Genomic DNA, 26,973 nt, shown 5'->3' with positions numbered 1-26,973 from the left:
GAGGGCAGGCACCTATAACAAAGATCCATCGGAACCGGTTTCGTGTTCTGCCCTTTTTTTACATTCCCGAAAGAGGTCCCGCCGAGCCACGGGTGTGAAAACCGACACTCACCCCCACTTGTTATTTTGTCAAAACAAAGCCCTGTGGAAATTATAGGAATTACGCAGCATCATCAACTTGCTCATTTCTCTTTTTTCCTCTGAACATTTACTCCTGTCAAATTATTCTCGACCGCACACGTTCTCAGTACGTTTTCTAGCCCTACCCTGATCGAATGTAACGCCGAACGAATTCCATCATTCTACCGTTCTACATTCCTCTCCATTCAATCGAAATCGAATGTATCACACATAGATTTTAACGAAATCTAAGATGGAAGAAAAAGGAAAAGGCAGAGAGTGAGAGAGAGAAACGGGAGAAAAAGAAAGAAATTACAAAATTAATCTTTAAATTCACACAATCGTGAAAATAATAACAGAACAATAATTTTACACTAGAAGATGTAAGAAGATACTAAGAAGATACTAAGATGTAAGAAGTTTTTAGACTATTAGACTGCTCAATAAATTTTATCCGTAATACTAGTATTTATTTTTATGTTTACTCCTATAACGTTTCTCAAGCTTGTGTCAGTTCCTATATATTTTACAAAATTATTCAGATCTTTTGCTCTCGTACTTTCTCCGCATTTTACTGTTATAATCATAATGCAGAAGAAGTTACTAGATAATAGAAATATTTCTGTATTAATTGTATTAAATTAAAGGAGTTGCTTAGTCAATTTAAAGTTATTCCATTACAATTAATTGAAATTTACTTCACCTATCATTTTACTATGACAAGCTACTTCATCTGCATTTCCAATCGTTCGTTCTTTTACAGAAACCTGTTATATTGACACAGGGTAAATTTCTTGTCAGGCGGTAACGATGATTTCGTCTATGTTTTTAGCACACATATCTCCTTATCATTTTAATGTCACATGTTACATTACCGACATATCATAGAATAACATTACGAAATTAATAGTGATTAGAATTAAAATAATCTCCGTGAAATTAAGAATATGATGTATAGTAGAACAGGATACATCTAATGAGTCATCAACTCATCACAGATCTTATAATTACAAATAAAAGAAAGAATTTCATTTCCTTATACATAATATTTGTACGTCAATTTTACAAATTCTCATTTGAGAGAATAAACAATTGATTGGGACGGTTAGGTAACCCACACTCACACACATTCTCTCAAAAGAAAATATCGAATTCTTCATGTCAGATTTCACATGTTTTAATCGTCGTAATAAAATTTTGATAACATATACTATACGGTCGTATGAAATCTAGTTACGTATCTGACATTTATTTTTTAGTAATAACTGAAATTTTTTAGTGACAGAAACATGAGTGAAGATATAAAATGCTCTCAATACGATGTTAAACAAAATAAAAAATTGTCACACGTTTTCCCTTTGCAAGCATCTGGACGATGTCAGTCTATCAAAGAAGTAAGTAAATTCGTCTACATTGTTCTGCTACATATATCATATGATACACCACATTTCTAGCCAGGTTATTATACTTGTTCAATTCCTTAAATCGCAAATCAACTTTATAGAGTAACGTGACGCATACGATATGTAAGGAACAAGATTACTTGAATGAAAGAAATATTTTCAATATATTCCATTTTCTGCTCTCTCATGTGATCATTCATCAACCAGCAGATCCTATCCAATACTTGTATGAATTGCTCGATGATTTTATATTATTTAGATCGGGGCTCAAAGAGCCACGATTACTTTGGACAGAAAAGTATGTTACTGTGGCCACTGTCACGTTTGAAAATGTATGTGTGCATATTTAATTCTTATTCCATTTATTCAGGCATCTTAATGCGATATTCGAAAATATTCTTTTCCATGATTCTGAATTTTTACCTTTGGATGGTTTTAAAACTGCTATGAAAACGATGGGCGTGCGTTCTTACGATCCATGTCCAGATCAGCTTGTCCGAGGATATGTAGATCGGCAAACTTTTTGTACGGAAGCGTAAGAGATAACCTTTCGTTGCCTTATCTAAGATGGATTTACAAATTGCGCTTGAATATTTATAAATCAAAAAAGAATGGGAATGTTCGTATTCTTTTCCAGATCGAACAGCATGAAAAATGAATTGTTGCATATGGCGACCGAAACCAGTCGACGTACATAGGCGTGAAGCAGAATAACTTATAATTCCTTTGCATATTGTATACTTTATCACAAGGCGTATATATTTTATGTCTATTCATTATTAAATATATACAGTGGTTCACGAAAATATTCGAACACTTATCATGGAAAATTTTTATGATATATTAATTAATAGAAATTTTTTATATATATTATGTGTGTTATACAAAACATTTTGAAATTTCATTAGCAATGTATTGAGACTCGATCTCATGATTATATACTGATAAAATTTGAAAGAAATTAAAAATGTGTATACAAACTACAAAATATTTAGCACAAATATACGTTTCTTAAAGGTCACAAAGATGTTTAAACAATCAAATATTCATTATATTAATAAACCTCGATATTCAGCGGAATCATCTTTATATGTTTAAGATGTTTGTAGTAAATGTCTTGCAATTTCTATATGTATTTTCACGTTGATTTCAATATCCAATGTAAACATAGTAATAGTCATATCATAAAAGTTTTCTACAGTAAATGTTCAAATATTTTTGTGAGCTACTGTATTATTACGATGCAAATTTTATTTATATGCGTAGAAAAAAATGAATTTCTTTTGGTAATAAATACGATCAACGATATGTTCTTGTATCACGTCGAAAAAGTATAGAAACGAAAGGAAACGAAAACGAGACGAGACGAGAACAGAAACATGACAAAGCCACTCGAAGAACCAACCAAAGAGAGGAGAGAAGGGTGAGAGTCAACAGACGAAGCGAGTCGAGGTAAAACGAGTCGACTCGAGTCGAAGTGGACTCTAACGAGCATGGTAAAGAACGTCAGGCTAGAGAGAAAGTGAGTGAGCGTGCGTGCATGCGAGCAAGCGAGCGCGCAACCAAACGATATAGTTCGAAATAGTTGTGCACAAGTTGTGTAAACGGTGTGGCACGCGTAGCTGATCAAACCGATCGAGATTTGCGTGTGGTTTAACTTCGTACTATAACATCGCCTTGTGATCAAACCTTTCTACTTTCAACGCATTCAATGGTAACAAGCATGATCCTTCGAATTTCCTCCGTCGTGTTCCTCGTGCGTACACCATTACACGATCGTTCGACGAAGAATACGCAGTGTAGAAACCAGAGCAAGTAGTTTACACCAGTGAGCGCAATCTAAGGACATTCGTGATTTATTTTGTCTTTGAATTCTTTAACGCTAGACTATTACTACATCGTTATGCCATTCGCATTTCTAACAACGATGGTTAATCTGAAATCAAGTATCGTGCTTTCCTGTAACAGCGACGAAATTATATTAGGAGAGTGAAATATCAATATTTCGAAGAAAGAAGAACTTTACTGTCGAATACCTGTACACGCATTCGTGTACAATCTTTTTGCTAACACAGTACCGATTTTCTTTATACTAGTATACATACATATGTGTAAGGAAAACGTACATATATACATGAATATTTTCCCTGTAAAATTGTAAAAAATCATAACCAACGATGTTGAAAACGTATACTACCACTGTTACTACTGCGAGTTAAATCGAATCTGGAATTTAAGAAACATCGGATTGGGAAGATTTCCTTTTGCAGAAATGCAAATTCTAATTGAAATTTAGTCGAAACGATACGGAATCACGAAAAATGAGACCGCTCACATTTATGGCCTGTTCGGTGCTTTTACTATCTTTACTGCTACTCATTAGCATCGTGTCATCGGCCCCTTCCTATGAACATGTTGCCCTTCAGGCTGCCGACCAATGTGATTGGATTGGAAGGTTAGTATTCTTTATTCTTGTTATATTCTCGATTTCGATCGGTCCATAAAAAATGTACATATTCAGTTTGAAATATTATGAAATATTTGTAAGCTTGTCTTTCTATCCACATTTCTTTCCAATGATTTACTCCGAAACCCGCGCAATTCTCATTTTCCCTCCAATTGAATCTGTTACGCAAAAATTTCATCAATTTTATCCCCACGTTTACATTTAGGTGCTTATGCATACGTGTATATCTTTTTAAATTCCTCTTGATAACGGGTAACGAAACCATGTATGTATCTAATAAACATATATGTATATATATGTACATATACATATATATAAACTTTTATTAAGCGCGAAACCAGTCGCCCGACTTACGGTGAAACCGGTTTTCCTCGTCCAACGAACAAACACAAGCAAACCTAAGAAAGATCGCATGGACTGGACTAGAGCATTCGATTTATCATCTCTTTCTCCTTTATAAGGGAGAATGAGTGGCCTGCGTGCATGTATTTATGTATATCTACGTATGCACGTATGTACGTATATATGCGCAAGTAGAAAGAAATGTACAATAAGCTAAAAAAGAAGAATGATTACGTGGCCAAGTGCAGTTGTCGATAATAACCATTATCATCCTAAAAAACGAAAGAACCGTTTCTGCTGTTATAATTCCATTTCAACTGGAGACTTAAAAAAGAAAGAATCAAGATGATATAAAGATACAGAGAAATTGTCTGAGTATCTTTCATCTCTGGAATATGTATAATATACCAAAATATAATATGATTGTAATCATATACATATAAGAAGATAGAAATAAGTAATGTATATTTAATCAGGACGTAAATAATTTCTTTCTCTGCCTGATTACGTTGCAGCGGAGGTGGAGGCCGAGGTGTTCGACCAGTATATCTGCGATGTTCCAGAGGAACGGTACTTTGGCGGTATCCACGAGGAGCTTTACGAGTTGTTCTCTCGCCCCCCGTTTTAGCTGGATTCGTATCGAAAGCTAATTACGGAATGAATCACGGAAAGGGCAACGTCAATAAGAAGAACGACAGCTATTGGAATAACAACGATGACCCATTTCAGTTATCCGGTTTCCGTACTTGTACCAAGATTTCAGGTCCAGTACGAGTATATCTGGAAACTCATGGCAAACTTCGGTCAATATACTCGCCGAGGGACGGCAAAGATATAGCTTCACATAGATGTTTTCATGCGAAAAAACAACCCGCAGCACTTTACATAGAAGCGGAAGAATTTACGTTGGGTGAACTTCACAATGCGAGATTACAATACGATTTAGAAGTACGGTATGTCGACATTCGACAAGGAGTATCGCAACGATTTAATGATGAGGAGGAAGACTGTAGACCGTGTACTATGGATGAACTAGCTAAGGCATATTGTCAAAGCGATTTCATAGCCAGGGGTACCGTAAGTGCTGTCCAGAGACGACCAAATTTAGAAGCTGCCGAACTCGTCCTTAGAGTAACAAAAATTTTACGTCGGATCGAAGAGAATGAGGTAACAGCTTTTCCTTGTCTCTTTTGCTATATCTGTTCACAATTGTATACATAGACATGTTTGTAAATTAACGTTCATTTTGATGCATTTCGAAACAGAGTAACAACGATGCAGATCCTACCGATTCCCATGACCGTAAAAATGTTCGTGTAAGGGTGCCAACTGCCTGTGATGCACGTCATGGCCAAGGAGAATTTGTGATAATGGCTAAACGAAGACTCGGTGATCTTGTTCTGGTCTGTGCACCGAGAATAGAAACTTGGGCAAAGACAGTCCGCGAATTGGAAACTGCACCGTGTGTTCTTCAAAGTTAGCACACCCATGTTCCAAAAATCGCCTGTAAATAATTTATTTTCCTATTCTGCGTTGTATGAATATCGATCTCTAAACTGTGATATTGTTTTGTGGAAATTTTATCGTGAGAAATACATGACTTTTTAGCAATATAACTAACAATTTCCATCTATCTCTGTTATGATTATGCATCCCGAATTTTAACCCAGCGGTAGCAATTATTTGAATGTGTGTTTAGAATTTTAATCTAATCAATCGCCAATCGTCAATTTAGAAATTTAAACGATTATGAATACACTTCTAATTCTTATTTGTTTCATATATTTATACAAGATTAAAATTTCAATCTATATGAGTTCACTTGCATTACACATTGAAACGTTAATTTAACAGTCACATTGTGATATGTACACACACGAAAAATCAGTCGTAGTGTAGAAATAATTTACAATTATTATGCTATGTTCGAAACTAATAAATATGCGCGTTCAGTTTATTTCATATTTCGCAACTCTGACTGTGAAGTGATCAATTTACAATCCTATATTATAGTAATGTTTATAAATAATAAACAATTACTCTATCGTTAGATTTATATTGAGTTATATTACTTCTCAATCATCGATACCATTGATGCAAAAATAATCGTTGATGTCGTTGAGACACTGTTGTTATTAATATTATTATTATTATTATCACAAATAATACGTATTAAGCCCTTTTTGTTTTACACGATGTAAGTTTTACACATTGCCAAAGTGAAGGAATAACACGATACATGGTCCCAAAGAAACGATCAAAAATTGACATATTGAAAATTTATGTAAAATTAAAAAATTACGAATCAATATTTTCATATGGTGTGCAAGAAACAATGCTTGAGAAATAAAAATTGATCACCATTTACTAGGACGTATTTAATACAACTTTAGTTGTTATTAGTCTGTTCTTAATTCTTCATTCAATTTGTTCTTAATTCAAATTCGTTGCTTTGGAATAATTACAAGCGTTTCATCATCTCTTTTCTATTTCATCGTAATTCTTTTGTCGTCAAGTTTGTTTATAAGTTATAATGCACATATAAGAAGAATATATTGCAACAGCAATACTATTGAGAAGCGCATACACGCGAAATTTTGCAACGATAATATATTTGTCATTTGCTGGTCGAATATACATTGCAATTATGAATCAGATATGGATATTCTACACGGTAGTTCATTTATCAATGGATTATGTACAATACGATACGACAATCAGAATTTTTCATTTATTATGCGATTATCGTATTGTTGTATAAGGATAATTAGGACATAATGGTAAAATGAGATCGTCCATATTTGGCAAAACAACCAGTTTTTCAAATTCCCTGAGTAACTTAGTTTCTATCCATTTTGTTATGTAAACGATATTAACTGTTCTCTCACCAACCGCGGGTTTTACGGTAAGACTCACTTTCGGTACAGGCTTAAAACCGTACCATAAACGATCGGACGGTGCTGGTGGAATGTTTAATGATAGACAACCTTCAATACTTGAAACGGTAACCATCAACCGAATCTCCGTATTCGAAACACCTTCCATAGCCCTTCGAACATAGGACAGTTCGGTGGCCTGATAATTGGAACACATGAAAAAGCAAATATTAATAGATATTGATCTGAATGTTACTAAATAAATTTTTAGAAAATGTAACAAAACATATTTACATGCTGAAAATATTTATTTGCAGCTATTTTATCCACCATACTAAGAAATTTTCTTCCAGATGATTGTGTAGATCTGCAAAAAACAAACGAAGAAAGAAAGAGAGAAAAGAAAAACCAGATAGATTAAGATATCGACGTAGAAGGAAATGAATGATAAAATGATATTACTGTTATAACTTACGTTGTTTCTTTGGACATATTGTACGATTGTGTTCCAGAATTATCACAATCGTCTTCTGTAGACGTTTCTGGCGTATCTTCTACATCGCTATCGAAAATTGGTGATCTAGTTATTACTTCGTTTGATTTTTTTGTTGAAATAATCGTATCATCAGGAACTGATCCAGTTCTTGTCAATTTCATTAAATTCAATTTTGTTTCAACAGTCATAGTCAAGGATCCTTTATATGTTATATCTAAATTAAGCCAGAGACCTCTTTCGTTAATTACTGGTTTTGTTACATTGTGAATAACAGGAGATCCTTGACCTATTGCTACCTCTGAAACCAAAAGGCACTCCATAAAATATGGTAGTTTTATGTTGGATAACTTGCGTTGTATTTTATCCTGTATAAGATGTATAGTTTCAGGACACTTGCGTACGTCGAAAAGTATACGAGCTATTAGACAATTAATCCAAAGTGAGTTTTCAGCAGATGTGGAAATTGCACCTTCTGACATTGGCGAACAGCTACTATCCAAGTATTTTGCCATATAAGCGTTATAATTAAGCTCAGGTATGGTTTCGTGTGAATTACTAGCTGAAAGAGAGCTTTTTGATTCTGCGTTGATTTTATGTTGCGTTGATTGAGTATTAGGTATAGTGGACGACGTATCAATCGCAAACAGTAATGAATCATTTTTTTTAACGGATCGAGATGCAGCTAAAATTAAACGTCTGTACCAATCTTCTTTTTCACGATCAGTTCTGGCAAAAATAAATATTTTTAATTTATTTTTTTGTTCACCATTATTATGGTGTTCTCCTCCCTCATCCCCCTTCCCATCCCTCCCCTCTTCTTCCTCTTCATCTTCCTCCTCCTCTTCTTCCTCTTCCTCCTCCTCCTCCACCTCCTCCTCCTCTTCCTCCTCTTTTTTCTTATTTCTTTTCTTGTGTACTTTATTATAATAATAACTACCATAGTCATCAATTACCATCTGTGCTTTTTCTTCTTCTGATTTTTCTAAATCTTGTCCTTCTTTCCGTCCATTCTTTACTTTCTTTTCATAATCTCTTTCTCCTCCTACTTTTACTGTTATTTTCTTCCCTTCCTCTTCCTCTTCCTCTTCCTCCTCTTCATCATCTTCTTCTTTCATCTCATTCTGCCTCATTTCCTTTCTTTGTGTGCTCTTCTGTTGTTCTTCTTTTCTACTCTGCTTTTCCTCTTCCCACTCTTCTTCTTTTTCACTCCATGTTTTTACAATTGATTTCTTACAAGTTTTTATCTCGCTTGATATATCTTTTCGTTTCTTTTTTTTTTTATTAGTACTAGTGTAACTCTTTTTCAAGTCTCTTCTTATTTTATCCTCCTCTTTCTGTTGTTCCTTGTAGTCTTCATCCTTCTTTTTCAACTTCTCTTCCATATAAATTTCTGTTTCTTCATTCTCTACAAAACATTCTTCGTATTCGTTGTCAAGATAATCACTAACTGAATCATAATTATAATTTTTATTGTCATCGTCGTCTTCATCGGTATCTTCCACTTCCACAAACTCACAAAATTCTTGTTTTACTATTGGCTCCTCATTCTCCATATTGACAAACAAAATTTCATTCTCATCTTGTGTTTCTCCATCTAATTTTTTTGTATATTTCTTATCAAATTTATATTTGACTTTTTCTTTTAGGTCCATTTTGTGATAACTATTTATCGAATATTCATCATTGGTTGTACTTTTCAAAATTACATTACAAATTAATGCTTCCTTTTCAAGGGCTATACAAATCGGATATTTTTTACTCCATCTTCTTCTTCTGGCAAGCCCGTGGGGAAGAAGTTCTATCTTTGCTCCAGTTAAATTATAAGCTCTCTTTTTAATGAATTTTAATTTATGTTTAGGCTCATCCCAGACAGCTTTCTTTGGAACTTTTATCCTGGTTTCCAGAATACGCAAAATATTTTCCTCCATTCTGAAGAAAACAGACTTTGTGCGTGCCACGTGATAATTATTCGGTTCATAATTATAAGGCAATTCATTTAACCAACCTTGATATCTTTCAACCACAGCATGTTCCTCTACAGCTGGAATCTCTAAAACATGTATTGGCTGACTAGAAAGGCATTCTTCATCTGGCAAAGTGGTTAAAATCTTCTTCAATTTTGTTACTATGTCATAGAAGGTAACAGTTACAAAAACACCCATCATAAATCCCAGTAAATACTCTGCTAATGGAATAACGTAATAAATGCAGGAAATAGCAATGAGAACAGCAATAGATTTATATGTTGCTTGGCAAATTAATTGTTTAATCAATTGTAAAAACACAGTTTTGAAATCTATTTTCTTTGAAAATGTTACTGAGCTTGTATAGGTCTGTTGTGGGAAAATGTTATAATTATTGTTACTACTAGGTGGCTCTGAATTTGATGAATCATTTATTGAAGAGGAAGGAACATCTTCGCTGATGTTTTGTGGAAATTCAGAAGCTTCAATGCCACTCTCAACACACTCATCCTGTAAACTTTTGTCTTTTAAGCCAGTTTTTACTCCAGAAAAACCTACGTATCTGGCTGCATTGCCTCTTTTACGAATATCATCCACCTTTTCATCGCTAGGTGTAACACAGCCTTGATCCTCTAAATCACTGACACTTGAGCTTTCTGCTTTGGAATGACGTCGTTTCCGTTTGTCACTTTTTATTTCAGACAGTTTTTCCTCAAATGTCTTGGTTATTTTTCCTTTAATATCGGAGAATACTTTCCATGGATCCAGGGATGGCGGCGTACCTTCTAGCAAAATATTTTCCGCACTGACAGAACGGGTTTCCGAGTTGTTTTCGGAAATATCCGACTCGTGAATGCATCTCGATGGAGTAGAAGTTACTTTGGACGAGATCTTTTCGCATTCAGGTGTTAATCGCTTCTCTTCGTCTGTGCTAGGATATATTTCTTCCAATTCATCGTCACTAGCATGGTAATGAATTACAGGAACTGAAGTTGCAATAGGTTTACCTTGCCGAAAGAGAAACAAACGATCGATCAAGTACCTTTTGTCATATCGCTATTACGTTAACTCTGTAAAATAGATACTTATTTATCGGATTTTACCTATCTATCTAAATTAGTCTCACCTTTTATCATTGCCAGTGTTATTTTTCTCGGGCTGTGTTTAGCACTCATGGTCGAAGCGAATTGGTTCGATAATCAGCCGATTCATAAACATCCTTTAACGTACATCATCACGAATGTCGACTACGTTATTGCTTAGAACGATAATCATTTTATCATTTCTTATTAATCTCTTACTATCACTTTAATCTTTTCTTATGATAAACATAATCGGAGAAACATTTGCGCGTTTATTTTCAACACCCAACTTTTGGATTCGTGTGATCCAAATATGTGCACTTATATATAAATATATATATGTACATATATGCACATATTGATACTGTATTCACACTAACATCAATGTTTAATAATAATATCTCAAATGTATACAAATTTTACTTTGTACGCACTGCCTTAAAGTTAATACTTTGTCCAAAATTATTCATATTTTTTCCACTGATATTTACTACTTGTCTCATTTTATTAAACCTATATTTCCACCATATACGCTTTGCTACGTTTACATAAAATATTTACAGTATATACTATAAATGTCAAAATTAACCAAAAATTAAGACAGTTGAGTTGTGAGTCGAGCGTTAAGATTATGCAATAGAGTCAATTACAAATTACTAATGTTTCGTGCTTATTATTAAACATACTTACAATTAGTGCATTGTATTGACAATACAATACTTTGGCATACGCGATGCACATGAGCCACGTGTCCATGACGTTATCTATGTATACTTTGGATGTATGCGCGAATCACTGAGTTATCTGCTGCGTCTCAAATATTTTAATATTATACGTTTTCTTCTTACTCTTAAAATTCCCTATTAATCGTGATGAGTCATTAAATTATTTAATTCTATCTATAATACATCAGTTTTGAAAGTAAACAAGCTGTGTATAACAAAAATTATGCATTTTATTTTTGTTAAGATATATACCATGTGAGATTTTAGTTTATGATTATCTTTCAACGTATACGTACTTAGTAGTACCTACGCGAATAGCAATGTTAACTGTGAAAACAAACTTCTATCGGTTTTTTAAAAAGTCATTAAATTTATATCACGATACTCAATATGTATGTAATATTAAGTATATATGAAGCAAAAGGAAGACAAAGTATTTTGTAACAGACACATTTGACGATGGGTATTTAGGAGAGATTTTCGAAAATTACGAAAACACTTGGACGAGATGACGAAAAAAGTCGTCGTTTGTTATAGAGAGGGATGTAAAATTAGAATATCGTACCATTTTATAGATATAGTTTATTGCTTTTAAAACACCTATTTATTTTGGTTAACATATAAACAACTAATTACATAAAATACAAATCATGCGATTTGGGCTTGTACTAATCTTTTTGACCATTGGACTTTTCATTGAGAATGTCTGTGGTCAAACTGAAAGATCACAGAAATCGGATTATTTTAAGACCTCTGAGGGAGAAGTATGTTGATTTTTTTGGTTCTTCTAATGTACATAATTAAAAAGTTTCCTCTATAAATTTAAGATGAACTTTTTGTAGTATAAACAAAAGAGGGATACGGAATTAATACCAGAGCAAGATGATCCTCTCTTAATATTTTCTACATTAGATGGTTCCTTGGTTGGTATAAAACAACGCTCTGGGAATGTGCTCTGGCGACAAAGCGATGGTATTGTTAATAGGTATAATTCATAGGATCTAGCTTTTACCAAACTAGTATAACCATTTTTAAGCATTTGTTGCAGAACCAATTGTCAAGGTACCAGTTGATCTTGGCAGGACTTCCATGTGAGTATATTAGAATTTATTTTGTGAAAGTATTGTTGTAGTCATAACTCAATTATTATTATTAAGTTCTGTGCTTGTTTCAGGCCTATGTTTTTACCAGATCCAAAGGATGGTTCTTTGTATATATTTGGGGCAGAAACTGAAGCTCTAAAAAAGCTGCCATTCACCATTCCACAACTTGTGACTAATAGTCCTTGTCGTAGCAGCGATGGAATATTATATACTGGTAGAAAGATTGATACTTGGTTTGGCATTGATCCTAGAACTGGTGAAAGGAAGCAACTACTAGGATTTGATGAAGTTAAAAATACTTGTCCTCTAGAAATGCAGAATGTTGTATTTATGGGACGTACAGAATATAATATCATGATGGTGGATAGCAAGCAAAAGAATCGAAAGTGGAATGTTACGTTTTATGATTACACCGCTACAAAAATGGAACCTGAAGGAATAGAAAATTATGGTTTGACCAATATATAACTTTTACATATTGCTTTGTTATATGATATATTACCATGAATGCAATAGCAATTTTATTTTATAGATCTGGTTCATTTTGCGACAAGTTCGACTGGACGGATTGTTACTGTAGATAGAAGATTAGGAATAATTCTGTGGGAGCTGGATGTACAGAGTCCAGTGATAGCAGTGTACATCGTAAGGGAAGATGGCTTGTTAACAGTTCCTTTTACTAGTGTTGCAGATCAAACTTTGAATCTTCTTCTAAAACGTTTTGCAAACAAACCGAGCGACATTCAATTATTGTTAGTAATTGATACTTTTATAAATTGCTTGATTCAGGTATTCATCGTTATTGTTTTATGTGAAATTAATTCACAATACCTGTTCTCTTTTCACAGTCCAACATTATATATTGGCCAACATAGACACGGACTGTATGCCTTACCATCTCTTGTAGATTCAACAACAGCCACAATATCGAGTAATATTGGTCAGTTGCTACTTGAAGGTCCATTATCAGTTCCACAATTAGCAAAAAACGACAATGGAAATGTTTCTCTGTCTAATTCATATTTTGACAATACTGACTTTATTGCTCAGACTGGATATCAGGCAGTCATAACACTAGGTAATGGTAATGATTAAAAATAATTGATTACTTTAATTAATACTAATATTATTTACTAACTGAATTTTGTGAACTTATTTGGAGAACAGGTCACTACGAAATACCAGCTGAATATAAATTGCAGGATCAACAACCACTTCAAATTACTGGTCGGTCCGATCCTGTCATCGAAACATTACCTTTGCAATATTTCAATTCCACAAAACAATCATTGTTCAGCTTACAAAATGATGATAAATTTAACAACAATGGAAATAATGGATCGTGGCGTGAGTTGATGCAGAATACTTATATAATGGGCAAGAATTGGCTCAGTCAGCAAGAAAATAAAGGATTAAAATTAACGTTAGTCGTATTGCTGGGATGTATACTAGCAATGTTCTGGTACTTTAACGCACAATTTAAGGAGTTTCAACAACTTTCTCAGGTATGTTTTTTCTTTGCATTGGTGTACATTTGTTTTTCATTATATTTAGTTTTCCTTTGCTATTAGTGTATTAGTTCTATCTATATCTCTAAAAAGCAGCTAGTTTACGTCATTGGAATTTCTAAACGATCGACAATTTTTTATCACAGGGTTCTCGGGAAAATAGTAGTACCAATGATTATTATGGAATGCGACTAAACACACTCGTAGTTCCTGAGGATATAGGTGAGGGAGTAGTCAAAGTTGGCAAGATAACTTTCGATACTGGACAAGTTTTAGGCAAGGGGTGCGAGGGAACTTTTGTATATAGGTAATATAGAAGAAAGATAGTATGCTTTCTCACTGTTTTAATTAAGCTATACAAAATATATGACATTGGAATTTTATACATATTTTCAGAGGTAGTTTCGATGGACGCTCTGTAGCTGTAAAGCGTTTGTTACCAGATTGCTTTACATTTGCCGACCGGGAAGTAACACTGCTCAGAGAATCGGATGCGCATGCAAATGTTGTGCGATACTTTTGCACTGAGCAAGATAGGATGTTCAGATATATTGCATTAGAATTAGCTGAAGCGACTTTGCAAGATTATGTGGCGGGAAAGTACGATAAACGAAAAATATCCGCGAAAAGCATTCTGCGACAGGCTACATCAGGATTAGCCCATCTCCATCTTCTTGACATAGGTAAGTTTTAGGTTTCCCTGTGATCGCTAAAACACTAAATATATCTATATCAGTATTGTCTTTTTAACAACTTTCTGTTTTTCCTTTTGAACGACAGTGCACAGAGACATCAAACCTCACAATGTGTTATTATCGGTCCCAGGACCACGCGGAGAAGTAAGAGCTATGATATCGGATTTTGGTTTATGTAAGAAACTTCAATTGGGTCGCGTGTCCTTTTCGCGTAGATCAGGTGTAACAGGAACCGATGGTTGGATTGCACCAGAAATGTTAAATGGGAACAGAACTACTTGCGCCGTAGATATCTTTTCTCTTGGCTGTGTGTTTTATTATGTTCTTTCTGATGGAAAGCATCCATTTGGAGATCCATTACGGCGGCAAGCTAATATTCTTTGTAAGAATATACATAGTACTTCGCTTATTTCCAACTTTTGTTTATTTTATTGAGTGCGGATAAAACTGCATCTTCATTCTTTCTCTTTTCTTTTTCGATTTCTATTTCTGACAATGAGCAAATTCGATATATCATAGGCGGAGAAAGTGATTTAATGGCACTTCATGATGGAATTTCCCAGAATGACAAAGAGTTGGCGTTAGTGCTTATAAAAGCAATGATCGCAAGTAATCCATCGGAAAGACCACCTGTAATGGCGGTCCATGATCATCCAATATTTTGGGAACCTGCTACAATTCTTGCATTTTTTCAGGTGCTCTATTTATATTATTTCATACCTTCTTGTATTTAGATTATTTTAGCTATTTCCTATTAACTATTATCAAGGATGAAATTCATCCTTTCCAATTCCTTTTAATTTGTGAATTAGGATGTGAGCGATCGAGTGGAAAAAGACCAGATCGACAGTCCGGCCTTAATTGCACTGGAATCTAATAGCATGCGAGTGTTACAAGGAGATTGGAGATTAATTATTGACATAGAAGTTGCAACTGATCTACGAAAGTATAGAAGTTATCGTGGCGAAAGTGTTCGAGATTTACTAAGGGCATTACGAAACAAGGTTCGAGTACAAACATAAATTGTAAAGATCGAGAGAATGACGTTTGAATTTTATTTTTCGTTAATGGTTCCAATGATTTGTTGTAGAAACATCACTATAGAGAATTGAGTCCGCAAGCCCAAGAAAGCCTTGGGTATATCCCCGACAAGTTTACCGATTATTGGCTCTCTAGATTTCCCACTTTACTTTCGCACGTATGGTGTGCTATGCAAGGTTTCCGCGAAGAGCCAACATTAAGGGGATATTACCACGCTGATTACATATTCGCAAATACTTGTGAAACAGAATCTTTACAGATACAAAATACGCGACCGACAGATTACATGATAACGTCAAGTCCCTGGAAAGTCCAAGATAATATAGATTGGAGTCCGAATAGAGCAAGATGTCGTGGTCAACGAAGAAAACACGAAAAGAAAAAACTAGAAATACCAGTTGCTTGGACCTTACCTTCGAATTAGAGAATCAATGAGTTGTGGTTTTATGTTATTTTATCAACATGATGTATATATGTACTTCATTAGCGAAGAGATGAACGTACCTTTTCAGAAATGCGCTCAAGTAACGACACTGCAATTATCAGTAGATTTTTTAAAAAAGGTCAACTAACTCACTAATCGGTGCAAAAAATTGAAAATATTTGTAAATAATGCGATACTAGTAAAGAATATTTGTAAAAAAAGAGGAAAATAAAAAAAGACAGAAAGAATTCATCGTGTTAAATATAGATCGTTTATTTTGAAAGTGGTGCAGTCCATTTTTTGGTTGTTTCGAGAAAATTAGAGGTTAGCATATTAGTCAATTCAAAAATATAGATTATGTCAAGTCTGGAAATATTTTTACTAATTTATCAATATGTAATTTGATTATATAAATTTCTTTTAGGCGAATTTAACTAAAATAATATTTATTTATAGGCTATCAATGGACTTACACCATTTTCATAATTAGTCAATTGTAAAAATCATTTAATTTCAATTGTGAAAAATTAAATATCACTTAAAATATATTTTGTATGAATCCTATTTTGTTTATAAATAATAACATAATAGGAGTAATATTTTTTATTTTGGACGTTAATTATATTTATATACTGTTAAACTTAACATAAAATATTGATATTATTTATTTATGTTTTTTATGTTGTAGTGTTTTGAAATATTCATGATGCACAGGAGGTATATAAGGTAATAACTGCTCCATATCCTTATATTTTTCGTATGTAATAGGTCTGGCATCGTTATACAAAGGCGTCAGGGCGGTTCTTTCAAATTTTAGCGGTTTTCCCTGAAATGTAGGTGATAAATCTAATGTCTTAAAGTCTGTGTCCTCCATCGATGTTTTATATAAAACAGTATACATACATACATAAGAGTATACATATCCAATATATTTTCAGTCAGTTTATCTTTTCTCCGTTATTTTTTTTTTTTACTCGTTTTTGAATTGCGTTTTGTAGATTTTTTGTTGAAATGAAATTCTCTCGTTTCATTTCGTGTAAAATAAATCTTTTATTTTGTCTACATTGTTTTATAACATCATAATAATCCTGTGGTGCGTACAAAAAATTATTTTTTCGTACTACCCCGCCACCTATGTCTATGGAAATTGGACTTACACCACTTTCATAATTAATCGCTATGCAATTTCTTTTATTGGCCAATTTTAAATTGAACGCATTTGCATTTGTAAGCATTGGCATTTTTTAAGATGTTTAATATTAACTAGTTATAAATAAAAAGTTTAAACTAAATTAATCACAAATTATGTGATATCTCATTTTTTTACCAAAATGGACACATCACTTTCAAAATAAACGGTCCATATATAGCATACCTAAATATGTACAAAATTTGTCAACTGTTTATGTAATATTTGCTCATTTGCTATAAAAAGAAAAACAGGACAAAATTTGTTTTCGATATAAAAAATATTACCTCAATGGTATAAAAAAAACGGCTTTTGTTTACGTAAAGTGTTCAACTTTATTACTTATTGTTAGTTGTGGTGTATCATTGCTGTAGTAAATGTCTGATATGATAAAATATTACTAGTTTATTGGTATAGAAAGAAAGATTCTTGATTACATAAAACGTTCAATCTCATTTTTGAGTTACGTCGTATCATTGCTGTACTAAACGAGTGGTGTGTAATATGTGATAAAATATTATTACCTGCTATTACTACTTGCTTATACAAAACGGTAAATCTTAGTTTTAAGTTATGTCATATCATCGTTGCAGCAAATGAGGGATACGCGATTTGTGATAGAATTTTTCGAATCATAATTATGAATAGTAAATAATAACAATCAAAAAATACATTTATTTTTTCACGTCGCAATAAAGAGACAAATGTAGAAGTTTATGCCAATATTTGCCGTACATGTCATATGTTTTATACTCCTATTCATAATATATATGTTGTCATTCATATATGTATAAGTGTATACGCACACGTTTTATTTTAAACAATCATATATATATATATATCTATATGTATAGTTTTTCATCATCTTCTCATTTATTTTAGAAACAATATTTAACGATGTACACACTTACTTTAACACACGTAGTTACAAAATATTTTTCAGGTACACTGAATCTCGTTAGTCGCGAGAACACGTCAATGTAACATAATAGCCAGATGTGTCTTTCATTCTCGCTCGTTAACGTGTGTTCGATGTAAATGTATCTACACAGTTGTTCGACTTATCATTCGTTTCGAACTTGGACTAGACAGAAGAAGAGAAAGGAAAGATATTAACTACCGAAAAATTTGAAATACTATTAAGGCTGTACAAAATTTCGTTCCCTCACCATATTTTCTCTTGTTCTTTTTCTGTTTATGATATCCCTTTGTTATACATTATATTCAATATTGCATAATCTGATAAAGCGTGATAAAAGAAAATATAATTAAGGAAGATATTTTGCTTAAGAAAAGAATGTTTTCATTCCTGAAACATTAATAAGAAATATCGGTTTATAGAAAGAAACGAACTATATTACACTTAGAGGTCTAATACATTCCATAAACGAGTAGACGGAATGACTTTTTTTAAATTAATAGAAAATCTAGCGAGTATAATAAGGTAGATAGTCATGAATATAAACGACACGGATACATGTTTTATGGTTTAAGTTTAACGAATCACTTATGTATACAATGCACAAAACTTATCTGCATGTATCTAATATGTATCTCATGCATATTCTATTCAAGCTGTAAAAATCGACGTGTGTTGATTTTTACGCGAATTACATTAAGTCGAAAATATTTTCAATCGCTCTTTAGTTTTACCAACTTCTCCTTTTTCGTTTGCAATTTTCATCCGTCTCTCTTCTCTTTCCCTTCTGACAAATTCAGGATCGTTCCAATACTGAACTTCTCCGTTTGCATACAGTACAAAAATCAGATTAGTCAAGACGAAAACAACAAAAACAATCCAAAATACGAGTCTCCATTGGGCAAGTGTCTGATTCGGAGTTAATTCACTAACGATATACGGTGTCAAAATACCGGTAAAAGCGCCTATTCCATTCACTAGAGCCATTAAGGTGCCAGAATAGTTTGGACTGAGATCTAGAGCATTCACCTTCATTCCTGGATAAAATGTACCTAGAGTAGGAAAAAGAAAGAAATAGAGTTTATAATAAAATGGGAATAGAAATTTCCAAATTAAGTCGAAAGAAAGAAATTGAAGAGCTCACAACAAAAACGACCATTTTCCATGTTTATCTTTTTCTAAAAAAGCGGACTCTAACATTTTAAATTCCTGTTTGATACATTTGAATTTTTATTAACGAAATATTCATCATATTACAGTGAATATTCATCATATACAGTATATTATCTCGAGAACCAAACTGATTAATTTCATCTGTCAGTATCTAATCCCTTAATTTCATTATATAAACACACGATTAATATTTAATTCTCAAGAAACAAATTTTGAAAGATAACATAAATAATAATAAGTTTTGAGGTAAATTTAAAAAGCAGTATTTATAAAATCACCATTTTTCCGTACTTTTCAATTTATAAAGTTGATCAATGTGGTTTCTGAACGGCTCAATTATTCTACGCATATCTCTAGTTAATTTTAGATTAATTAGATTAATCGTGAACAAATTATATTTTTAAGCCCGATTTCCGTAATATCGATTGCACAATATTGAGAGTTTCAATTCTGGTTACTAGAATGTGTTATCATTTAAAAAATTAAAAATGTTGATAAGAGCCGTTTTTGTTGTTATCCAACGTATTGTATATATGTATACATACCCATTAATGTCGTACCAACGGTAAACATAATAACAACAGTTGTTCTGTCACATTCGGCATAAGATGCACCTATGATGAATGCTCCTGGTCCGAGCGAGGCAATGGTAGTACCCAATTTACGTACATTAGTACGTGACATTAGGCCTTTCGTGATCATCCAGTCGGCTAAACAAGATGTCACTACACTACAAATCCACATAGTTAAATAGGGTAATGCGGAGAGTAATCCATTGTCTTTGATCGAATACTTGAGTACGCTGCTCATATATTTCGGAAGGTCATTGACCAAGGTGAAAAAGCCCCAATCATGACCAACTTGTGCCGCTATTAGTGCCCAAAGCGGTACAGATTTAAGAAGGTGTCTCCATGGAACCGAAGGTGGTTTTTTATGCGTATGCGCGTGCATCCTTTCTTGTAGAAAATTTCGTTCTCTTTCGGATATAAATGGATGCGTGTCTGGATTATTGAAGCACGTTACCAGCCATATCAAAAACCAAAGAATTCCAACACTACCGAATACGTAAAACACAGCCGGCCATCCTATCGCCGAGTAATGAATAATGAGACCGGACAAAGAGTTGGCAAATACCGTGCCGAGTTGAGCACCGGCGAATACCAACGAACCGATCATGGACCTTTCTTCAGGTGGTGTCCATTGGGCCAGCATTGCGTTTAACGCCGGGAATGTTGTTCCTTCGCAGAGGCCCATTAACACGCGTACGATGATTAGACCTATTGCTTCTCCATATTCTACGACGAGCGGTGTAATTAGCGTGAAAACGCCGGTCGCCAATATACCCAAACCGAGGGAATATTTCCCACCGAATTTTTCAGACAACATCCCTCCAGGTAGATGTGTTATCACATAGCCCACGTAAAACGACGACAAGATAATACCCTGAACGAGGAAGATTAAAAACGTGTATTACAAGTGCATATAGAAATACATATGTACTATAAGGTACAATTCGTAATTATTACAATATTTTTTCTTTCGATATCGTAAGTATATATCATTCATATATATATACATACACATATACACTGCCTGCCGTAAGTATTAGAAATCTAAAGTATTTGTTTAATTTATTGGAAAACTCCAGAATATCTTAATTTACTTAATATTTTACGTTATAAGGCACATCTGATACAAATGAAATAACAGATTTAAAATAACATAATTTAGACGCGCATACCACAATGATTGTCTCAAAAAACACCTTGCTAATAAGCTTAGAGTACTGGAACCTCTAGCAAAAGTGAGAATAACATGTGCATTGTTTTTACCAAAGAAGTAGTAGTAGAAGTAGTACTTTGGCAGTTGAATGCGATTAAAAAAAAGTAATATAATTAGAAACTAAAAGCAGTGAAAAGCATTCAATTTGTATTAAATATCAACAGGTGTCTGCCTACTTATACGTATGACAGGCAGTGTACATATGCACGTATGCGCGTGTGTGTTTTTACCTGCATCGTCTCACTCCACTCATACCGTTTTGCGTACGATTGCGTGCCATTGTTACCCCCTTTCCCACTCTCATTCCTGACCGGGCAAGTATTGTCATAGAAGTGTGTCGTATTCTCATGCATCGGAACTACCATCTCGGTAATCGTAATCGACAAGCAGACTCTCATCGCGTAAGCGTTAAAGAGCGCCAAAAAACCCATTATTGCGAATATCCATCGTTGCGGTATTCTTCCACCTGTGTGCATGTAAACATATCTCTTATTGGTAATAGCGTCGATAAATAAACTCACGCTGTCATGTCGCAAAGAAGAAAGCCCGAGGTTAACAGCGCGGAAGGAATGACGATTAGCAGCGGAGCCTTTCCCCTATTGGCAGCTGTCTAACGAACCGTACAAACTTATCTAGGTAAAGGTCAGATTCCTTGCACGTATCACTGACTTCGGCATAGCGCATAATTTCGATTTCGAGTTGTGCTTATTGAAAAGGTAAACGGCAAACGTTGAACCAACAAGGAGTACAAGAGAGGAATGGAAGAAGAGGAAAGAGCGAGCGAGAGAGAGAGAGAAATTCGAAAACGAACATATCCTTGAAACAAAAGGTCATACTCCGATATTTAGCGATTCCGGTAACGATAATTCGTGATCTGTTTTTAATTATGTAATTATGATCTGAAGGGACTAAAGTTACGGACGACATGTTTTACAAATAGAGGAATTGAAATTCCATTCGCGGTCATCTGTTATTAGCATATCATGTATCAAAATGTAAATGTCGAGAAAGAAAAAAAGAAGTGAAACATAACCAGGAAATAATAGGCGGTTAAATTCTATCAATGGTCAGATTAGAACTCTAACCAAAAGATTAATAAAAAGCTGGGCGACAAGATGATGATAAAGAATATTTGTATATTGCAGCAATATATCGAGACCCACGAGAAGAGTGCTACTTGTGTAGTTACGTAGACGTTATCTATATCGTTTTCCCTACTTATAATGTTCTGTCTAACATTTTTTCATTTTCCAAGATGTGTTGAAATATCTGAAGTCCCCATATTTTTTTTACTTTCTAAATAAAGTTATATTATACAGACTGTAACGAAATAATGACTAAATATTTTAAAAAGAGAAACAAAAACGGTGCAAAGAAAATAATATATAACACTACAGTTCCCTTCAATTTCGAAATGGTAAATAGAACATTTTAAATTAAAGAGGATAGTATGAATATCTATATCTATATACGTATACAATAAATTGTATTCTGTGTCACAATATCAGGATGTTAGACGAATTTTTCCTTATTTTCTGGTATCTACCATTATTCAAGCATCATTGACATCTTCATATCGTAAATTTTTCTATTTGTAGGTTTCAGTTTCGCATCAAGTAACTATATGTATTGAATCAAAAGGAAAAATCACATTTTTTTTAGATGATAATGAATTATGCGCAATTGACAAAAATAAAAAAAAAGATAAAATTGAAAGGATATATAAGCGATACGTGTCTCCTAAATCATTAATGATCACTCCTTATTGATCCATGATACAATCAAACGATCGCATAAGTTTTTGTCACTCGGGTTTTTGTTTAAATATCACCAGACGCAGCATCAACGAGTTTATCTTATCTGACACGATATAAGGAAAATCCAAACATAAGAGGCCAAAAACTACCAATAATGATCATATCGGCAGACAGAATCGCTGATTCGCCGTAAAGATAACGACAAAGCGATTGTCGGCTTATTTCGTAGATACAAATGATCTTAATTGCTATAATTCTGTCTTATATGTGGAATTAGTTATTTTCCTTACTTCGGTCAACCTTCTCCAGCTGCCGTTCTACATAAAACCAGTCAATGTTATATAAAATCTCCCTTTAATCGGAACACGGTATTTTTCGTATTTTTCACCTTTATTTTTACGTCACGTTCAAAAACTTTATTCATGAATTTTTTTAGTTCTTTTCCGCTCTTCACTTTACACGTTACGTTACTTTGCTTCGTTCTTCTTTTGAAGGTAAAGCAATCGTTTTTTTTAAATGCTTTTTTGTACCATGCGCAAAAGAATTCAAAGAATTCTCGATAAAAATTCAAATACATCACCTAGTTACAGATTACCTAAGATAACGACAGACTATTATTACTGATTTCATCACACATCTAATACTACAGATCACGGAACTTCCCACAATGTTTCTCTAAATAACGTTGACATTTTTCTGCGTAAAAAATTATTTGATTAAGCAATAACTACCATAAATGTAAGAAATCTGCATCGATAGGTATGTAATGATAGGTAACTCTACATCGCTTATGTACATTTCGTTGATCGTTAATTGTCAAGCTACAAAGCTAAGGAAGAAATTTATTACCACGATACCATGAAATATTAATATTACTTTTTTTTCAACAAATCATTTACGTAACTTTTATCGCATATGTAATTGATTTACCCACATAAGATTATTCTCCTTCTATCTCATTCTTAATCTATCTCAATTCTTATTCTATCTCACGAAACGAATAATTATCGAATAGATGAAGCAAAATCCACTAATATCCAGTTTGAGATACAAATTGTGGAAATTTATTACGGGAAATAATAATAATGAATTTTTGTACCATTTAAATAACAATGTGGTACTCGGTGCGTGTAATTTTTTCTACAAAAACTTGGTCGTCTTACTTGCAACGAGAGATCGGATTTGTAGAAAATTAAATAATATCATATTTACAAAATGCAGGTGGTACTTACAACATATTTTGCAGGTGGACAGCATCGTGCGAACGAAAATATATTCTGTGACGATTGATTATGATCGGAATGAGAAACACATAAAAAATTACACGCTTGAAAATCAAACATAAATTGTATGAACGATTCGAAGGCAAATAAAATACATACGATCGCGTTCTTATTTTAGTCTATATACTCGGCGCAGCGAAAGGATAAATCTAGCCAACGAAAATCACGAAAGTTTATGAACAGAGACGGTAAGAGGTATATATGCGTACCCCGACTACATGTTACGATTGACTGAATCGATGCTCTCTGTGCGAATTCATTTTATACTCGTACACGTGCTCCTCACTAAACGCAAAAAGGGAAAGGAAACGTGGATAAGACGCTAAGCGTATTAGTAAAAGTTGACACGAAGGTATGTCTAATGTTAGGGGGGGGGGGGATGATAACACGCAACGTATTATGTACCCATTTTTGATATTTTTTACTTGTTTAATATCAACTACATTAAGTGCTTTGATTCGTCGAAAGAACGTTGAAGGTAAGAGGCATTAGCCAGTACATAGATTGATTGCATTCTTTCGATTAAAGAGGAAACACACTTATAAGCATAAGGGTAGGAGGGAAGAAGAGAGGAAAAGTAAAACAGAAGAAGAGAGAAAAAGTAGAAAAGAAGACAGAAAACATCTTTCGTTTGCGGTTATATCTTAATAACACGTATTTTCATTTGAAAAATTAGATGTATATGTATTGGATGAGGTACTTACTTTACAACTTTTCTGTACAACATGATTGATTTATCCTATTTATTAAAATTCCTTGAAACAGATTCCAGTTTTCTGAACAGAATCCATAATCCGAACAAATTAAAGGTTTAATTTTAATTTAATTAATAAGCGAGTAACTAAACCGTAAAATTTTCTTGACGTATTACCGGATCATCGGCAGAATTACTTAAATTCAAAGACGAGATTACGATATCGTAATATCCGTATATGTATACTAAACAGTTGTTGTCTATCTTTTTAACATTAATATTTCGTATCAAAATTAGATAATAAATTGGAATTAAGATGTCACTGATAAAATTATACAAGTTTGACAAGAATGGACATTGTAAATTGCTTTAACAAGATAAGTTCCCAATGTCTTCTACACTTCAGTTTTATTGCTTTTGCTAATCTTAGATCATTATCAAATGAATTATCTCCTTCTTTCTTGAGTATACAACACAGTATTATGTATACTATTTAATTTACAACAGAAAACAAAAACATACAAGAGAATAAGAAAGAAAGGAACAGGAGTAAACACTCTCATCAAAAGGAAGATATAGTATTATTTTCTCAGTGACAAATTTTATTAGAGAATAAAAAAATGAAGTCATAGTTGTATAAATAGAACTATGCACATAACCAATCTTGGATTACTTTACCAAAATCTTAACTCTGATATTTAGAGTTCTTTCTTAATCCTTTATAAATGTGAGGTATTTCATGTACTAGTCGAATACTTTCTTCTTTTGCCTTAGCTATAGCTTTGTCCAACTCACGTGTCTATAAAATTTATATACATAGATCCTCTATATTTTCCATTATATCTATAAGTAATTAATTCATTTCATAAAGTAATACTTACGCATTCTTTTACTGTATATTTTTTGAACAAATCAAATAACTCATACACAGTCCATGAAGTCTCATCAGGTTTTCCCAAACTGATAAAGAAACATTCTGAATGATGTTTTACATGTTCGTTCCTGAAAGTAATTGGAATTAAGTTACATAGTTGGCATTAATACTAAATTAATAAAATCATTCCAATACATACCATGGATCATCATCAGGATCCCAGCCATCAAGTTGTTTGGAGCAAATAAAACATTCAACCAAGTCAGGTTCTTCCTTACCACCTACAGCAAAAAAACCAGCAGCAGCCATTTTCTCAGGATTACATGAATTATCAGAGGACTGAAACGGCCAATCTTCGAACGTCTTTAATCTACCAATTTTCCAAAACATTGAATCGTGCTCTCTAAACAGGCGAACATATAGCTAATTTAGGTTATACTGCATATTTGATCTTTATACTGAGAATTAAGTGATATAGATTATCGTAACAATATCGTCAATTATTATTATAAGTAGAGAGTAAAATAATATAAAATGATGCTTACGGTAGTAAATCCATAATTGTATAAAATACGAGAATTTTTATTTTCAAGCAAGATACGTTACGTTAAAATCCACCGCGGTCCACATAAACACATCATAAGTGCTGCGATCTATGCCTTCTTTACGTCATAATCTATGATATCCTACGCAGCGAAGTACATGAATATGTATGCAAGTCGTATAAGTACTGTGAATCTGCATATGCATTTTTGTATCTTATGATTTTGAATCTGTTTTTACGTCATATGAGATTTCATCGATTCAGTATAAATAAGATTCAATTAGTATAGGTCTAAATCTAATGTAATTATAGAATGACAAATTATTATTATAAATAAAATACTATGATATATATTTCCTTCTTGAATGAACCATTGATTCTATGAGAATCTATGTATGAGAAATTATGTATATAGTATATAATATGTAGTATATAGTATGTAGATGTTATTACTATGTTCTTAACCTTTTCGGTACGAGCGCTGTCTATGCTCGATAACCACCGAATACATA

At 33.3% G+C, this 26,973-nt stretch overlaps 6 protein-coding genes and 1 long non-coding RNA gene across 10 annotated transcripts; 4 read left to right on the top strand and 3 right to left on the bottom strand.

Moving 5' to 3' along the window:
• Positions 1-1,096: 1,096 nt before the first annotated feature.
• LOC117160827 (uncharacterized) lies at positions 1,097-2,344 on the top strand. The gene is made up of 4 exons (XM_076623364.1): positions 1,097-1,514; positions 1,625-1,821; positions 1,894-2,058; positions 2,161-2,344. Exons 1-4 carry the CDS (start codon positions 1,410-1,412, stop codon positions 2,219-2,221), a joined length of 528 nt encoding a protein of 175 aa, XP_076479479.1. The 5' UTR covers positions 1,097-1,409; the 3' UTR covers positions 2,222-2,344.
• A 667-nt stretch (positions 2,345-3,011) lies between these two features.
• On the top strand, positions 3,012-5,965 carry Metrn (meteorin). Its single transcript, XM_033341856.2, has 3 exons — positions 3,012-3,978; positions 4,848-5,499; positions 5,598-5,965. The coding sequence occupies exons 1-3, from the start codon at positions 3,845-3,847 to the stop codon at positions 5,811-5,813; spliced, it is 1,002 nt and encodes a 333-aa protein (XP_033197747.1). The 5' UTR covers positions 3,012-3,844; the 3' UTR covers positions 5,814-5,965.
• Positions 5,966-6,458: 493 nt separating this feature from the next.
• Positions 6,459-11,572, bottom strand: LOC117160824 (uncharacterized). Of its 2 annotated transcripts, XM_076623359.1 has the most exons (5): positions 11,441-11,572; positions 10,795-10,926; positions 7,684-10,675; positions 7,503-7,575; positions 6,459-7,407 (listed from the first exon to the last, which is right to left on the bottom strand). In XM_076623359.1, the coding sequence occupies exons 2-5, from the start codon at positions 10,841-10,843 to the stop codon at positions 7,075-7,077; spliced, it is 3,447 nt and encodes a 1,148-aa protein (XP_076479474.1). In that variant the 5' UTR covers positions 10,844-10,926; positions 11,441-11,572; the 3' UTR covers positions 6,459-7,074. The 2 variants fall into 2 exon arrangements, with proteins under 2 accessions (XP_076479474.1, XP_033197743.2); XM_033341852.2 differs by lacking the exon at positions 11,441-11,572 and having other exon boundaries at positions 10,795-11,430.
• A 65-nt stretch (positions 11,573-11,637) lies between these two features.
• Positions 11,638-16,494, top strand: Ire1 (serine/threonine-protein kinase/endoribonuclease Ire1). Of its 2 annotated transcripts, none has more exons than XM_033341853.2 (13): positions 11,638-12,239; positions 12,318-12,447; positions 12,524-12,566; positions 12,650-13,029; positions 13,111-13,330; positions 13,427-13,656; positions 13,746-14,083; positions 14,233-14,393; positions 14,483-14,769; positions 14,867-15,163; positions 15,301-15,476; positions 15,594-15,785; positions 15,872-16,494. In XM_033341853.2, the coding sequence occupies exons 1-13, from the start codon at positions 12,126-12,128 to the stop codon at positions 16,244-16,246; spliced, it is 2,943 nt and encodes a 980-aa protein (XP_033197744.1). In that variant the 5' UTR covers positions 11,638-12,125; the 3' UTR covers positions 16,247-16,494. The 2 variants fall into 2 exon arrangements, with proteins under 2 accessions (XP_033197744.1, XP_033197745.1); XM_033341854.2 differs by having other exon boundaries at positions 12,318-12,460.
• Positions 16,495-17,822: 1,328 nt separating this feature from the next.
• LOC117160831 (putative inorganic phosphate cotransporter) lies at positions 17,823-24,577 on the bottom strand. 2 transcript variants are annotated; one of them, XR_013059725.1, is made up of 5 exons: positions 24,299-24,577; positions 21,540-21,775; positions 20,073-20,970; positions 18,605-19,406; positions 17,823-18,519 (listed from the first exon to the last, which is right to left on the bottom strand). XR_013059725.1 is itself a non-coding variant. In XM_033341865.2 (4 exons), exons 1-4 carry the CDS (start codon positions 24,321-24,323, stop codon positions 19,051-19,053), a joined length of 1,515 nt encoding a protein of 504 aa, XP_033197756.2. In that variant the 5' UTR covers positions 24,324-24,577; the 3' UTR covers positions 17,823-19,050. The 2 variants fall into 2 exon arrangements, 1 of the variants encoding a protein (XP_033197756.2); XM_033341865.2 differs by having other exon boundaries at positions 17,823-19,406.
• LOC117160836 (uncharacterized) lies at positions 24,561-25,111 on the top strand. The gene is made up of 2 exons (XR_004464897.2): positions 24,561-24,701; positions 24,799-25,111. It is a non-coding gene; the product is annotated as an uncharacterized LOC117160836 (long non-coding RNA).
• On the bottom strand, positions 24,745-26,606 carry Det (baculoviral IAP repeat containing deterin). The gene is made up of 4 exons (XM_033341870.2): positions 26,463-26,606; positions 26,117-26,320; positions 25,925-26,045; positions 24,745-25,842 (listed from the first exon to the last, which is right to left on the bottom strand). Exons 1-4 carry the CDS (start codon positions 26,474-26,476, stop codon positions 25,729-25,731), a joined length of 453 nt encoding a protein of 150 aa, XP_033197761.1. The 5' UTR covers positions 26,477-26,606; the 3' UTR covers positions 24,745-25,728.
• Positions 26,607-26,973: the final 367 nt, after the last annotated feature.

The sequence above is a fragment of the Bombus vancouverensis genome, chromosome 12, assembly GCF_051014615.1.
Source record: "Bombus vancouverensis nearcticus chromosome 12, iyBomVanc1_principal, whole genome shotgun sequence".
NCBI classification, from domain to species: Eukaryota; Metazoa; Arthropoda; class Insecta; order Hymenoptera; family Apidae; genus Bombus; species Bombus vancouverensis.
The sequence above is the reverse complement of the archived record's forward strand: the minus strand, read 5'-3'. Positions and strand labels throughout refer to the sequence as shown.